Source organism: Ptychodera flava, chromosome 6 (genome assembly GCF_041260155.1).
Source record: "Ptychodera flava strain L36383 chromosome 6, AS_Pfla_20210202, whole genome shotgun sequence".
NCBI lineage: Eukaryota > Metazoa > Hemichordata > Enteropneusta > Ptychoderidae > Ptychodera > Ptychodera flava.
This window is the reverse complement of record NC_091933.1, coordinates 15,730,730-15,748,678: the sequence shown is the minus strand read 5'-3', so window position 1 is coordinate 15,748,678 and position 17,949 is coordinate 15,730,730. Positions and strand designations below refer to the sequence as shown.

At 36.0% G+C, this 17,949-nt stretch overlaps 1 protein-coding gene across 2 annotated transcripts in view; it reads left to right on the top strand.

Moving 5' to 3' along the window:
• The window catches only part of LOC139134961 (peptide methionine sulfoxide reductase MsrB-like), a 69,624-nt gene that overhangs the window by 7,963 nt on the left and 43,712 nt on the right, over positions 1–17,949 (top strand). The window contains exons 3-6 of one of the 2 annotated variants that reach the window (XM_070702079.1): positions 1,933–2,010; positions 2,902–2,930; positions 9,507–9,604; positions 11,342–16,950. In XM_070702079.1, coding sequence (XP_070558180.1) covers positions 1,933–2,010; positions 2,902–2,930; positions 9,507–9,604; positions 11,342–11,467 — 331 coding nt within the window. In that variant the 3' untranslated portion in view covers positions 11,468–16,950. Of the gene's footprint in view, positions 1–1,932; positions 2,011–2,901; positions 2,931–9,506; positions 9,605–11,341; positions 16,951–17,949 lie in introns of those variants that run through there. The other variant, XM_070702078.1, reaches the window with a different exon arrangement.

The window sequence follows — 17,949 nt, the reverse complement described above, 5'->3', positions numbered from 1 at the left end:
AATAAAAATTTAGTTTCTCATCGTATTCATATTGCAAAAAGGATGCAGTGACACAATTTTTAGTCCCCATGGATGAAGTCCAGAAGTCCAGTGGGCTTATAGATTGGGTCATGTCCGTCTGTTCGTCCATCCGTGAGTCCATCCGTTCACGTAGACATCTCGGATATTTGACAAAATGTCATGTGACCTTGATGACCTTTGATCTCAAATATACATATTTGTCCATAACTCAGTAACCACGAGTGCTACCACCCTTCATATATGGTATGATGGGACACCTTTATGACGCCACATATTGTACCTCATTAATTATGCACATATCTAATTTTGAGCGAGCCAATAGAGCTAGAGGTCTGATTTTTGGTATATAGGGATAACTTAGCAATACAATTTTTTGACAAAATGTCACGGGACCTTGGTGACCTTTGACCTCAAATATACATATTTGTCCATAACTCAGTAACCACAAGTGCTACAGCCTTCATGTATGGTATGATGGGACACCTTATGACGCCACATATTGTACTTCATTTATTATGCGCATATCTAATTTTGAGCAAGCCAAGAGAGCTAGAGGTCTGATTTTTGGTATATAGGGATAACTTAGCAATACAATTTTTTTGACAAAATGTCACGTGACCTCGGTGATCTTTGACCTCAAATATACATATTTGTCCATAACTCAGTAACCACAAGTGCTACACCCTTCATGTATGGTATGATGGGACACCTTATGACGCCACATATTGTACCTCATTAATTATGTGCATATCTAATTTTGAGCGAGCCAATAGAGCTAGAGGTCGGATTTTTGGTATATAGGGATAACTTAGCAATACAATTTTTTTGACAAAATGTCACGTGACCTTGGTGACCTTTGACCTCAAATATACATATTTGTCCATAACTCAGTAACCACAAGTGCTACACCCTTCATATTTGGTATGATTGGACACCGTATGACACCACATACTGTACCTCAACAATTATGCACATATCTCATTCTGAGCAAGCCAATAGAGCTGGATGTCTGATTTTTGGTATACAGGGATAACTATAGGAGAGAAATCTTTTGACCAAATGTCATGTGACCTCGATGACCTTTTACCTAAAATATATGTTTATGTCAATAAATAAGTAACCATAAGTGCTATGTCCTTTGTATTTAGTAGGATAGGAGACCTTATGACAACACACGCTTTACCTCATTAATTATGTACACATCTAATTCTGGGCAAGCGAATAGAGCTAGAGATCTGATTTTTGGCATATAGGGATAATTAGCAATATAATTTTTTTTTTCAAAATGTCATGTGACCTCGATGACCTTTGACCTTGATTATACATATATATGCATATCTCAGTAACCACAAATTCTATACCCTCCAATTTTGATAGGATATTAGACCTTAAGATGTCACATCTTGTACGTCATTATAATGCGCATATGTATTTCTTGGCTGGCCAATACTGCTAGAGGTCTGATCTTTTTTCCCGATTTAGAACCATAACTTAGACATGCCTCATGTGTTTCAAATTGGGAACAACGACATAGACCTATGTGCCCATAGATCTCAACATATATACTCCAGTGATACTTCTTAATGACCACATTTTCCTGCCCCATCAAGACTAATACTCCTATTGCAAGTGGGGACTATGTCATTGTAAATGACTTGTTGAGTTAATTGTTGTATCACAGTATTCGATATATCTAATTCTGTATTTTTTCCATTTTATATTCTGAATAAATACATTAAACATATTTCACTGTCTCCAGTACATTACATTTTAAGTATTTTCACTTCATGCACTTTATCCCTTTCACACATGTTCAAATATCTGACCAGAGAACAAACACTAAATAGTCCAGGATGGGAGCTACAGTGTCATTGACGCTATCTTTGTTATTTTCTGTTCATGGTTTTGCAGACCCTTCAGTGGTGAGTACGTGAAAGTGAATGCAGACGGGATATTTACCTGTGTTGTGTGTGGTAATGAACTCTTCACGTAAGTTTCAAAGTGTTGATATAATAGTCACAATGTAGAATTAATGAAGATATTTCATGCTATAGACATGAATGAAACAGGTGGTTCTGTCTCACATTTGATAATATTTACGGCCCTAATGATAATATTTTTAATGGTGTTCAAGAAAAACTACCCAGATTTGAAATGATAACAACCAGGAAATCTGGTGATGATTCTGATAATGGATGATATGTTATGGATGAATGAGCTCAAAGCCTCTGAAGAAGTTTTGATGATCCATGTTACAGGGCCATCTGTTATCATGGCTATGTAGGATTTGATTCATAATTTCATAGAAAACAGTAAAAAAGTGTATCACTCAGGTTACCTTAGATCTTTGCACAGATACAGCAACAAAAAGTTAACACTTGTTGGGAACACTAAAATGATGATCATTCCTCCTCTTGCCTTGGATTGTTAAGGCCACTGGGATGTGTTTTGATAGAGTAATAAATATTGTGATGATATTGAACTCTGGCAGTGTAAGAGACAACATGTGTTGATATTAATGTTTTCTAGGACACAATGCAAATGTTATGCATCGATGTATACATCATCAACAGGTCACAAAAAACTCCCAAAGGTACACAGCTGTAGCTCAAAGCATGTAGGTTTCACAAAAACATGTATATAATGTAAAATCTGTGTATAACCTTGAGTACTGACAGAGGAAAACCTGAATATCCGTATTAAAGTGACCAGTTGTTTCTTCCATTTATGTTTTCTTTTTAGGTCATGTTGTATAATGAAATTTCAAAATGTTCAAGTATTCAAAAATAAGCTTCTGTTCGGAAATAATAATAAATGCATTCCAAATAGTGATTAAGTGAAATCTATCTTATATTGGAATGTTAATTTACTTGTTTTCAGAACCAAGGAAAAATTTCAGTCGAATTCAGGTAAGAATATTACGGTATGCAGGTGCAAAATGAAATCTTGTCTCCAATGCAGATTAGCTTTCACAGCCATGAATCATTTGTTTTTAAAGTGGGAATATTTTTCCTTGAGTTATTGATGAACAATATTGTGATAATAGGCAAACTGTGAATAATCGCTGAAGAAGTCATGTCATAATAGTATCAATACACAAATGTGGATGAATGCATGCAAAGGAATGCACACAGTTTTGTGGAAATTTATTGACAGTGTTTTGTACTGTAATCCATTTTAATTCTTGGATTCACATATTAAGAGTGAATGATGCATCAATAGTATCAACATTTTATCAATAGTAAATGCCAGAGAGCAACTATAATGTTAAAATGGTCATCCAAAAAATGTCAAATTTACATAGAACTAAGGTGTTATCATTGCAGAAGCTTATGGGAGCTAAAATGAACACATCTGATACACTCCAAGTCTTGTCACAATATGTTTTGTATGACTAGATACCTACGTGTTGTACTTATACCTTGATCATCAAATAAAATAAATCAACAGCAATCATACCCAGCCGCAATCTAAAAATCATAGGTCAAAAAAGTTGCATTACATGGTCATTGTATATAACAAATGCAGCATAGTAAAGTATACAGCACAGCACAGCACAGCACAGCACAGGCAATGAATGTTAGTACTGGTACAGTCACACAGTCAGAGTTGTGAAAGAATCACACATGAACCTCCAAGTAAAACGATTAAGGAGTGATATTGTCAGGTATTTCATATGGGTATGCGCATCCTGCCCTATATATAATAATCTGTAAGCCAAAATAGGAAGTGGTCACAAACTACAGACTGATGTCACAGATGCCATCAGTGATCATCTGTCTAGAGACGCATCAAACTTGATCTACTGTGTACCAGATTTTTTTTACTTCAAACATTCATAGCAATCTCAGTGTTTTGAATGGTCTTGCTGGATGAGTCCAACTTCCAGGGGTTTCACTAAGTTTTGAAACAGGGGACCATATGAAAATTACAGGGGGCCAAGCCATATCAACCGCAAAACATGTGGATGTTTGGTCATACGACACGAACACCCCCCCCCCCCTCCCCGCCCACCAATACACGGTTCCAAATTGCCTTTTAAAAAACTGGACAAAACAGTTCATGAACCATAAATGGTTAGTTACATTTTTTATTTCAAGAATTGCTTACAGAAATATGTTTATTATGATCTGATGATCTACAAAGGAATCTGCATCCAGCCAAAGAACTTTAGCAGCTATTGTAATCTCACTTGTACAATTTAGGATGCAGTTTGCCTCTATAGTTCACCACTGAAAATAGTCATTTCCAATGATTGTTGGTAGAACAGAATGAAATTTTTATGAATTTTGACTTTAACCTTAGTACACTAGCCCCCAGTCGCTCGGCATTTCTACTTTATTTACATGTTTCAAACGATCAGGGACCAACATTAGATAGCCTGGATCTACTTTCAAATCATCAACGGCAGCTGTTGTAAAAAAGTGTTCGTTTTATGAAAGTGTTCGTTTTTTGGAAACCACACTCAAAAATGCATCGTCTTCAACACAAAAAGCATACAAGGTATGAATTCAGAGATGTATTGGAAGCCATCAATGCTGGTTTATTGAATGAATTATTGCGGCTTTTGTTGCAGGAAAGCGATAGGTGCAGGCTATAGCAGCCATGGCCGCTTATTCCATTTCTCGACTTCCTGCATTGCTGTGTGTGACGACTGTGCTACAGCCTACCGCTAAACGTCACAGTCTGCTAAAGTTTACACCTTCAATTTATTCAGTCTTGATATTTATACGCCCACAGAGTTAAGGCAATTAAGTCAAACGTAAAGAAAATCATTAAAATCCGAGAACAAACGTCGACTACCATGCCAAGGTGTTGTTTACATTTTACAATCCACGGCCATGGATCGCGGTAGGGGCGATTGCTGATGCATTCAGAAGAAACATTTCCCAATAAATATTCATAAAAACGCCGCAAAAGTATCAATATGATCTGAGAAATTGCCATCGGCTGTACCTTTCCTCATCAACCCGTCTGTATTTCTCCATTTCGACTCAACTAAATCACTTCACAGTTCACCCACATCTCATGACCGTCGCAATGTTGCGTTACTGCACACGCTCAATGACCCCTAACCTCAAACCACCCTGTGTACGTTGGACGTATTCCGTGCGGTACCGTACCTACATCTGTAATAGCTTAGCGAGGCATAGCGTGATCGACAAATGCGAACGAATGAATGAACACAACATTTTCACTGAAAACCCCGCAAAAGTGTTGAAAACAAGTAATTCAGCATTAAGGATACAGATCATTGTAAACTTTTGCCGATATGCCGTTTGTTACCAGCTATTCATTCCTGTAAGCGGCAGAACAATTTACATGATTTTCAGGTAATTACAGGCGGCCGTGATCGCCTTACAGCCGGCCATATGGCCGGTGGCCGGCTTTTAACGAAACCCCTGAACTACACATGTTGTATGATTATTATCTGGCAGCAAATGTACATCCATGTACTTGTCTACAGTTTCAATTTGACATGAAAGGTGGCAAATTTCCCTTGGTAATCCTTTTATCATGTGAAAAACAATAATTGGCACATGAAGGGCTGTAGAAAGATATGTTGTTTTGAACACTGAGAAATAATATGTTTCAAGTTCAGTATTATGGCCCTATATTAGTACATAGATATATTTCTATCAAACAACATTAATACACCATTCAAACAAGTACTACAATTTTCTGTTCAGTGATTTTGAGTTATTTAGTTTCAATCCAAAAATATCAGAAATTATGTTATTGTAAATGTTTCAAATGTACTTTATGTGTTTTGGATGCCACATACATAGCGAACATTATTAATGAGAGGAAGTAAAAAACTAGGGTTGAGAGAATAAAAAGTCATGAATAGATATTCTTTTAAACAGAAGAATCATTTTGTCTTGTAACAAGTTATGGGACCTATCCGAGGTTGAATCAATCTCTGGTTGATAACACCTTTTGCATACTACTGCAAGGATGTACTCGGTCAATCACTGGCCTTGAAACTCTTTATTTCAACATATATGGATTTTCAGTACATAAATCACACACTGTCTGATCTGTTAGAAATTACACATTCTGTAATTTAAGATTTTTTGAAGAATATGAATGAGGATATATGTATATTTATTTATAGAGAGATGGAAGATAAACTTTTGGAGATTTCATTGATTTCTACATAGATTCTGTGAAGGAAATGCAAATGTTTGACCTTTTTCTGCCAGACAGTATCACTTTCCCATCAGCCAACTCAGTGAAAAGTGGTATTAAGCCAAAACCATAAGTATTTCTACCCATTGGGCTCTGTACCAACAGCTTTAGTCCATAAAAATTATATTTTCAATATCTGTGATTTCAGGGGCCTTCAAATGTTCAACCAAATGAGACATTGTGCTGCACAAGTTTTAACGAATGTGACCTGATGGCAAAATACGAACTTGTCAGGAAAACGTAAATATTGTCCAATATAGTGGGATAACATAATATTAAGCATATGTGAAACATGTCAGCTTCACTAATCATATTGCCATACAAAGTCAAAAGAGCTGTGCATGTAGCACTCGTAAAGTCAATTTTGCTCACTGCAGCTGTAAAGATTAAACCTTCAAATTTCACTTCTGTTCAAGAAATAAATGTTGTAAATATAGATGACATGACCATGAATCGAGTATCATCAAGTATCAAGTTAGCCAACTAATTGAATCCTTGCATGGGATAGTTGTGATCTAATTAATCAACTCAGTCTGAGATAGTATAATCACTAAGGTCTATAATGTTGCAAGTTGCAGATATGTTGTGATTCCAAGCGTTTATCATCATTGGATCTAGTGGCCAAAGATAGGACAGAAGTAGTTGTTTTTTAGTCTCCCAGAGTCAATTTCTCACAGTTTGAATCATCTTCTAAGAGACACAGCACCACCGTAATGCAAGCAAAATTTTAAGCTGGTAAATTTTTAAAAATTGTACAATTTTCTTCTCAAGATGCTAAATCTGCAACAGGCTGTTGTCAATTCAGACCTGAAGTATACATTCAATGAAGGGACATAAAATTGAACATCTGCCAAAACCCACCAGGAAAATCTATCATTATTGGTTAAATTAGCAAATTTTTCAAATTTTATAGGGCTATGAATGCCCTATTGTAAGACTTGATGAAAATCTTATACTTTCTTATCGACAACATTTATTTTACTCTAAAGGTTTGTCCTTACTGCACACATTCATGGCCCCTCCTTAGGAAAATGACTGTCAGGGTCATGTGTAAATAAAAAAATTGAACAGATTTTGATGTCATCATCTTGCAGAGTGGTATGAGTTTGTGACTGCCAATAATAACTCAGCGGGATTTCTTAATATCCTTTCAGGCCTAAACCCCTATATCTACAAGTAGCTCTGGTAAGTGTCAGGAAAGTCAGGCCTGAAAGGGTTAATATCCTGTTAAGTTGTGAACCTTATACCATCTGTAATGATTTCAACTACTTCCTAGATTTGATGATTCAAGTCATTATACAAAAGAAGACATTTTTGGGAAGATAAATTTATTTCAACATTAATAGCAATGAAAGTCAAATCTACCTAAATGTAAATATGTTAAGTGAACAAATGAAAGCACTGGATAAGCCGGAAAAAAGTAGCTACAGTATTGAACTTGAAAGATTATATCGATAAAAAAATGTTATAGGAATGCATACAAGGTACATCATTCACCGGTAAGTCTAACAAGGCTTGTAAACTTTCTTCATTATCTTATAAAGAAAAGTACAATATCATCCATGAAGATAACATTGGAGTTGCATTGCAGGGTAACCTTAACCCCCATCAAAAGTGACTGATTTTTTCACACAAAAAAAGTAGCTGCTGTATTTAACTTGACAAGAGGAAAAAATATCAATAAAGAAATATTATTATAGGAATGCATACAATGTACATCATTCACTGTTAAGTCTAACAAGGCTTAAAATCTTGGTCATAAAATCATTAACTTTCTTCACTGTTTTATAAAGAAATGTACAATGTCATCCAGATAACATTTTAGTTGCATTGCAGGGTAACTTAACTTCTCACATTAAAAATGTCTAATATTGCATTGTTGTCATTTTCAATTCCTACGGTTGCCAATCTTTTGATATTTGTGGTGTTGTTAATGTATTATTTTCTCAGTGACAAAATAAGAAATGCATTTTTGCATTCACTAAGCTGCTTACAATTCTTGTGAATTAAATGAACACCTAAATAAAGAAGTTTTGTAATCTTTGGAGAGTAAGATTCTCAATCCACTTTTGGCTAATTTGACCCTTGAATGCATACAATTTTTATCAACCAATTTCTAATAAAATGATTTTTGTTTTGACATCACTCTTCATCAGATCATAGTTGTCAAAGTCAAAGACAGCTTCTTCATTTGTACATTTGAACTGACAATTATTTCCAGGAGGCTTGAGTTGAATTCAGAAATTTTGCATTTTCAGTGTTAAATTATATTCCCTCACGTATTATGTCTGTTTTGTACCTAAGCCTTCCCTAATTTTCCCTATTATTATATTTCCCATTGTTCAAGCCAGTCATTCTCTTTATCATCCCAGACATCTTTCAGTCTTATGGTAGTATGCACCTCAAAAGTGAAAGACTTAAACTTTGCTCTAACTTTCCTCAAGGAATCTTTCAATCATTCTCTTCAAAATCAAGAATAAAAATAGGGGGTAACCGTGCAAATTTTGGTACTAGAGAAACAAATTTAATACTCAAGATTTACCGATATTAGAAAATTCAAAATGGCCGCCATCTCCGTGTTAACTCTATGGAGAAAAATGAAAATTTTCGAATTTCGAAAAACTAAGCCGGTGAAAGTTTCTTTCACCAAGAGCTTTAAAATGAACCCCCTCATGTTGTATACCAGAAGAGAATTGTAAAAGTTTGAGAGTCCGAATGTCTGTCCCCGAGGTGCGTTCTACCTTATAATGTTACTTTTTGACCATTTTTTGACTTGAGAGGATACTTCTCTCATTCATTTTGTTTGACATTTACCACAGAACTTCATTAAGGAGATTGTGTGTTGATGTTGGCAAATTCTCTGTCGGGAGTCCCAGTGACTTTATTAAGTTTTTCAACATCTCACCATACCCATTTGAAGATGGTGTATTTCAACATACTGTAAATAGCGCCCCCACAGTTCATTGTGATGAACTGACAGGCTTTTAACTAAAACGTCTAACTGTTTGCTATTGGACAATTGTGTGTAGTGCCAGTTCAATATTGATACAATACATACTCTGGGTATCAGCAAACTTACAAAAGTTCAACATGAGCAAATACATTGACAAGTACACCCACTGATGACCCTTTTAATTTCATAGCCTACAATCGCACAAATTAAACACCGGAAAGAAGTTCAGAGCTCTTTCTTAAACATCTGCCACCCTATCAGATTTAGATTTTACTTTTGTTTGACTTAACTCCCCAAAAGAGGATTAATCAATTGTTTCCTCAAATAATCTCTCTGACAGGTTGGCCATCTTTCTATGATGCTATCAGGGAGGGTTCTGTCACATTGAGGCTGGACACGACCTTCCAAATGGTGCGCACAGAAGTGATCTGTTCAAAGGTGAGTGCCTTAAAATCATGTGAACAAACAGCGGATCATTTTGTGTTGCTATCCAACTAAACCGATCAGTAAATACGCTACTTCCTGAATGGCTGGCTTAATGACCTAAGGTGAGACAATTCTGATAGTCAATGTTGATACAGTTGGAACAATACCCTCAGCCCAGGTATGCTTAGCCAGGCACTAACTAAATGGACATGCAAAGTGGGTGGTTCTCAGAGTTTGTGACAAGTCTCATTCAACATAACATGGCACAAGTCTTGTCTGCTCGATTAGGTAACAGGGGATTCTATGATTATGGCTTTAACATGAACATTGTATCCCACTATATAATTGTATCATTCAAGAAAATCTTATATACAACCCCTTCAATACGCAATTGATAAAGATAATATGTAATACTAAAAGCACATTAAGGCAGAGAATGTCAAGACAAGTGTGGTAGAACAAAAAATATTAGGGGGAGGGGATATTATTGAGTCATGGATTGTAGGTAAATATCCAGCATTAGTCAGCAACTTGAAATCTATGTGTGGGAAGATGTTACAACTGATTGAGATAGAAAATTGATTTGCGCCTGATCAAAGATCACATAGATTCATTAAGTGGTATCCTGAAGAATGACTCAGTTTAAAATTCTTGAGACTAAAGATAAGATAGTGCACAATTGAGGTAGAGAGTTTCTAAATACTGATAGTGTGTATTGTGTATTCCCTCCACACCTTGATCTATACATCCAGGTGACTGATGGCTTCACTCACTTGCCTACAGTTGTGTGGGAAATTCACATCGCTAAGCACGCTCCATATCCTTAGGCTGGTTAGTTTTCATTGTCAGGGCTAGTGTCGCATGAGGTACACAATGTCTGAAATGCAACATAAGTGCTGTTGAAATTACCATCTGTTCACAGCCAGCCTTAGCTGTCAGTGTCATAACAGGTTGTTTGTTAGTGTGAAAGTCTCACGTCTTTCAGTTGTGATTTGAGGGCCAATGCACTTTCCTGAAACCAACATACTTTCAACCAAGTGAAAGTCCCTGTATCTTGTATAAACATCATGTCATTAATACCACGTCATCTACATGTAATAGTTAGTTGTAGTTTAGGATTTGAAATTAAAAAAGTTACCAGTAACAGCTACCTTTTCATGGTAACAAGAGCTTGATGTATATAAGTTTGGCCACATCCTGTATTTAATTAAATGTGGTTGCATGTCAAAGAAATGTTGTATTCATATGGAAACATTTCAGAAACAAAGACTTTCATTTGTATTTATTTATTAATTATTGTTAGTTAAATAGACTTTTGGAGCAAACTTTTGCTGCCGTAAGGAAGTCATGACCAATTTTCTCGTATTGTAGGTTTCAAAAATGACTTCCAAGAATGGAATAGGAGGGGAAACAGGAATGATTTATATTAACACTTTGGTAATTTTCCATATGTATTGCCAGATACATGGCAATTCTCGGATGCAAGGAGATTAACTGTTCTGTAAACATTTTTCTTACAGTACGAAGTTACAAAAGTAACTTTCCATGAAGTGTAGTTTCATACTGATTGGTATACCAAATCTTTTAACAAAAATTCCACATTTTTGAATGTTTATGAGTACTCACACATAAAACTAGAGATGAGAGATTATGAAAAGTTCAAAGGATTATAGATAACTGACTGACAGCCTTGCTTATGTTATTGATTGTGGACTCAAAATTGACATAATCACATGGTCATTTTTTCAGTGTGGTGCTCATCTTGGTCATCTATTTGATGATGGGCCAAAACCAACAGGCAAACGTTACTGCATCAACTCAGTGGCGATGAACTTCCATCGTGACAAGAAATCTGATCCCAAGTCAGAGCTATGAAATCCATCTACAGTGAAATGTTTGTGATACAAATTGTCTGTCCCAAGCGTGTAACTCAGTGTATGAAGCATATCACAGTAATGTTTTTATATGTATTTGTCAAACTCAGATTGAGATATGTTATTAACAGGAAACTATGAATATTTTTTTGTAATTGAAACTGCCCTTTAATATATCAAATGAAAATAGTGGTCCATGTGCAATGCCTGTGCTGCAGAGTGGATTTCATATTTAGTATTTTGATGAAGATTATGCATGTTATCGTAACACAATAGAAACCTATGATACACTGATATTTTTAGGAGAAGTATTTTTACTGGAATGTCATTTTACAAATTCTGTTCTTGTCCCACGAATTGTGCAGCTGTTTAATGCCTCCTCCATCATCCTCCACCTTCCATTGTGATGTGTGAATTCCTGAAACTGTATATCATACAACATTTATTGAAATGTATGTACCTTTTGTCCTTCACGTACATATCAGAATGCAATTTCTGTGTTATAAACCACAAAAGCTACATTGACCAACTCAACTTAGATATTACTTGTGTAACAATTAAGTGACAGAACATTTAATCTTCAGTATGTTTTCCTCTTTCCTGCCTCTTCAAATTTTGTAACCTGAGCCATTCTGTTGCTGTCTGATGCACAGTTTGAAGAGCCTGGAAGCTATAGCTACTGTAAAGATGACAGTTTGAGTTTATTGCCATTTTTTGTCAAAAGCGGTGATTTTCTATTGCTATGTAAATTTGTACACTGCCTACCATGTCTTTAACCTTAGCCACAGGTATGTAACATACAAATACCATGCATTCCATGGAAACAAGTACAGTATACACTGGTTCTCTGAGCAATTCTAGTTCATCAAGGACAAAGTGCCTTTTTTAGTCCCCACGGACACCGTCCGGGGGGACTTATAGGTTTGGTCATGTCCGTGCGTGCGTCCGTGCGTGCGTGCGTGCGTGCGTGTGTGCGTCCGTCCGTGCGTCCGTCCGTTCACGCAGATATCTCAGAGATGCAAGGAGCGATTTCATTCAAACTTGGTACAAGGATTACTTCATATGTCATACAGATGCACGTCGATTTGTTTTGTGATACGATCCAATATGGCCGCCAGGCGGCCATTTTATTATGATATTTTCATGTACAGAGCCATAACTCAGACATGTTTCAACAGATTTTATTCAAAGTTGGTACAAGGACATTGATCAGTGTCATAGATATGCATGTCGATTTGTTTTGTGATACGATCCAATATGGCCGCCAGGCGGCCATTTTATTACAATTTTTTCATGTACAGAGCCATAACTCAGACATGTTTCAACCAATTTTATTCAAAGTTGGTACAAGGACATTGACCAATGTCATAGATATGCAAGTCTATTTGTTTTGTGATACGATCCAGTATGGCCGCCAGGCGGCCATTTTATTACAATTTTTTCATGTACAGAGCCATAACTCAGACATGTTTCAACCAATTTTATTCAAAGTTGGTACAAGGACATTGACCAATGTCATAGATATGCATGTCGATTTGTTTTGTGATACGATCCAATATGGCTGCCAGGCGGCCATTTTATTACAATTTTTTCATGTATAGAGCCAAAACTCAGGCATATCTCAACCGATTTTATTCCAAGCTGGTACAAGGACATCGACCTATGTCATACATATGTACGTCTATTTGTTTTGTGATACGATCAAATATGGCCGCTAGGCAGCCATTTTATTACGATGTTTTCATGTACAGAGCCATAATACTCAGACATGTATCAAGCGAATTTATTCAAAGTTGGTACAAGGAGATTGACTACTGTCATACATATGCATGTCAATTTGTTATGTGATACGATCCAATATGGCTGCCGTGCGGCCATTTTGTTACAGTTTTTTCATGTACAGAGCCATAATACTCAGGCATATCTCAACCGATTTTATTCAAAGTTGGTACAAGGACATTTACCTATGTCATACATATGTAGGTCTTTCTTGTATGTAGGTCATTCTTGGCCATTGAGCGCTATCTGTATCAAAGTATTTTTATCACAGACGTCTCTATCCTCTCTGAGGACATGTGATCAAAGTACCCATTAACAAGTGGGGACTGTGTCATCAACGATGACTTGTTTAGCCAATTTTCCTGTTATTTTTTCAGGATTTATTTAGGTTTCAGAAAAGTGCTTGTGTCAAGAGGTTGTATTCACTGATTTGATTGTAAAAAGTGGGGTTCAATAATTGTACTAAGCAGCTGAGAGGCTTGTCACTTTTTTCAAGGACTTCATGAAAAGGTTAGCCGTACCTACCACCCACAGATACAATAAGGGAGTGGTCAAAGTGAGATTTACAAGAAATTTGAAATAACTTGATGTGCTTTATGAGAGAAAGTGACCTAGTCAGTATCCTTTGAAATTACCAAGATAACATGAACAGGGAACTTCTGTCAAAAAGGGAAGGAAAGGGAAACGTTCAGAATTTCCAATTTTTGTGGAGAAACTGTATTAGACTTTGTGCAAACAAACAACCACAGGATTGTATTGTGGGATTTGCTGGCTGCAGTTTAAGGTAGAACGTGTCTTGAGGACAGATATTCAGGCTTCAGATTTTATCAATTCTTTTCTGATCTGCGACTTTTGGGGGCTCATTTTAAAGCTCTTGGTGTAAGAAAAGTTCACTATCTTACTTTTCTGAAAGTGGAAATTTTATTTTCCTCCAGGGATGGTGGCCAGTGAATTTCAAATATCGGAAAATCTTAGATAATTTATATCTCTTGTACCAAATTTTGCATTGTGACCCCTGATTTTATTTTTGATTGGGTATTGAGCAAAGTTTAAGTCTTCATTTTCGAGGCACATACTACCTTAACATGTTCGAGGCACATGTATTTGCAAATAAGAACTACACAAGTTAAGAAATTTGACCTTTGTAGAATACAAGTCCATGGAAATTGAGAGAGACACTTTCGCTGCAGTGGTCACCCCTCAACCATCCCAAAAGACCTGTAAGAGATCACTGTAGTATGGGTGTATGACAGAGAAAGACACCTGTTAAAGGCAGTTTTAGAGGCCTCGCAAGCATCATCTACATCATGACAGATCCAGGATCACAGGGGTACACCTCAGGTGAAGTAGAGGTCAGCAATGTCGCTCCTCAAGGTCTGTTCTGGATATTTCAAATACCAACACACACTCCGACTTATGTTTTATCTTTAATATCCTTCATTTTGCCGGTCATTATTTATCGCAAAGATTTATCGATGAACTTTGTTTCACCTCCAGCAGGACTGGTTGATTGAAACATTTCAAATGTCATGTCATTTTTCACAAGGATGCCAGTCACTCACTGTCTTTCCACAGAGTTGGCATCATTTATCAATTCCAACGAGTGGTGTTTCAGTCAAAATATTAGACATTTGTTGACTATTTACTAGGGGGTATGTGTTTTCTACCACATATGTCCGATGATGGGCGTATATTTCATGTTCGGCCTACTTTGATGCCAGTGCCTCATTGAACCTAAGACCTAAAGATTTGTAGGTAGATGTACCAATATACGAATGCAGATTACTCGGACAGTAATTGCCAAACTATGCTATCACTCCATAGTCTTTTTCTCCCTTTTTCAGGCAGTAGGGCATTTTAACACGTTTTATTTCTTCACATGCATCCAGGCATAATAACCTGCTTGACATGAATGCCATGCAATTTCCTCAGGCAATACATGTAGTATAAACCACTCAAATCACTGTCAATGTCCCTAGTCACTTTAAAACATATACTTTATGAAGTTGTTCTGTTAGAACCTTTGGCAATATTATCTTAACATTTCTGAGCCAAAGTTGCATTTGCTGAAGTGTAGTCAATTGCCAAGTGTGTGAATGATATTTGGGGGTCCCAGGAATACTATTGTAATCTATGCATTTTTGAAGTGAAGTCTGGTCCAAAATGTACAAGCCACCAGCAAACATTACAAAATGTTATAGGATAAATTGAATACTTGGCATTCAACATGGTGTCAAAAACTGTAGTTTATGCCAAGAAAAAGAGTTGTGAAAAGATATCCAATATTAAGTTGAAAAGTTTAGTGGTGAGTTACAGTGTCATGATGTTAGATAAAATTAGTAAATTTACCCTGGATGACATGAAACTTGCTTGCCCATCAAAAAGGTTTAGCAAATCCATTAATCCAAGATTTGGGACTACCAAGTATATTGCATTGACCAGTGATCTTTCCATAGCCCTGGGACATGCACTGTAGATCATTGAATATGCACTGAGTTGCTCATCTCAGCTGTCACTGGCCAAAGCAAATAATTCATTATTCACTGGTGATGAGAAGATAATTTTCACATTTATGTCATACCTGATTATGTGAGATTGATGGGATATACATCAACTGATACATTTTATAGGTAACAGATAGACTATATACAGTTAAAATGGACTCTGGTTGATCATCATACTCAGAGGCTTATTAATAATTGATATTTATTCCTGAGAATAACATATGGTATCACAGAGTATGGGCTTCCCAGAAGAATTATAGGGAAAATAACGACTGAATTTGTATACCGATTCACACTGTTCTTATGCACTGATCACAATGTTGGATGTTCCAAATGTTGTAACACTGGAGTATCTTTCTTGCATTACATGCAATTTTAGTCAAGTGTCAGGAAATGGAAGCTTTGAGCTTCATGAAAATTTTCTATTTTGATACTAGTGGTAGGCCTATAATGTATTTTCCCACCCAAGTGCTATTATTGTGGTATTCTCTTATTTATCTACTTAATAGTCTAGAAATATTAATATATTGCAACTATATGTATATTTTACTTTTATTAACCAATTTATCTGTGGATACTTTTACATTTTTTGTAACCTTCTCCGTTGACACAAAGTATTTATAGCGAACACCACTCAATGTAAGTGAATTTGTTTTATCTAGCACTTAGTGTAAAGAATGCATTTCTTATGGTATTGTGTAAAGAAGGGTGAATCATAAACATATGTCATTTACTACAACAGGCCATTGTCTGAAACAATGACAAGCACAGCCAAGGACTTCAGCAAGATCTCTGTTAGACAGAAATTGCAACTCATTTACATAACTGGAGAATTTAACCTCTTCAATATGATAATTTGTTCAACCGTGATTGTTGTTAGTTCCTGCCAGACAAAGTACATGTGGCAGGCTTGTTCAGTTCATGGGAAAAGAAAGTAATCTTAAAAGGATGTAACTCTCTCCATTGTGACTGCAAAAACTCCAAAGTCACACAGAGATTCCTAGTTATGATAGTACTGATTTCCATACACACGATATCTCAAGTCACATTTCAAATTTGATTCAGTTTACTCCAGTGACCACAGTATACAGGAAAAGTTGTCAAAGAGAGACTTGGTTTGAGCTTGACTCTGTCTCTGTATGACCTTGTAATGCCATTGTCACTTATTATGTATCTTTCATTAAAAGAGGTTTTAATATAACATACTGACTCAAGTGTGATTTGTGTCTGCTCACACATAAGCATTACACACAAATTTTTCCTCAACTGGTAATTTATTTTTTCATTATTGTATTGTATTTTCATGAACACTGTATAAATTCAGCATGTGGATATTTTGTCTTTGCCAGATTTGAATCCTCGATCACTTGGAGCCATCTAGGCACAAAGTAGACAAGTTTGAAATGAGCCAGGAACAGGAAGTTGTACATGCAGGGTAAATCCAAGAAAATTAGATAAAGTTTAGAAAAGTTGAGAAGACCTGAAACCAAATTATTTGATTCCTACTACCTTTGCAAACTCCAAGCTTGTGTATCCCGGTAGGTATTAAATCAGCTAGTAGTATGATAGATCTTGTAAATGGTCAAAATATATTTTGCTGTTATTTGTCAAAAAATCTTACTCATTGAAAATATTAGGCCAGATGGCTATGATATTGAGTTTCTATTTGGTCCTAGGGAATTTATCACATGTAAATTCAAATTTCAATCAATCAATGAACCAATGCCGAACAAAATTTAGAAGAGCTCATGTGTTCCTGACATCTTGATACTGAGCTTTTAGTTCTTGTAATATAAATGTGAACGTGAAAAGTTCCTGATAAAACAAAAATTGTACAAAAGATCATTTGATTTTAAACATAACTGTACACAAATTGCATTTAATTGTTGCCCATGCAGACATCTTTGACAATCTTAGGTGTATAGTTTCCTCAAAGCATAAATCCGAGTAGTTTGATGGTAATACAAGCTAAAACTAGGTGTGTTTGAGTGTGCCGTACCCATTAAAGGTAAATAAACATGGCACTGACTTAAATAAGCTGTATTTGACACAAGAAAAATTATGTATGATACATATGGGTACAAAGTAAAGAAAACATTAAACCCCAGTTATGCTAACTTTCAGTGATTTTTCATTATTTTTATTTTATAAATCAATTGCAACTTCTTATTCTACTCCCCAAAGAATGTTGAAACACCCA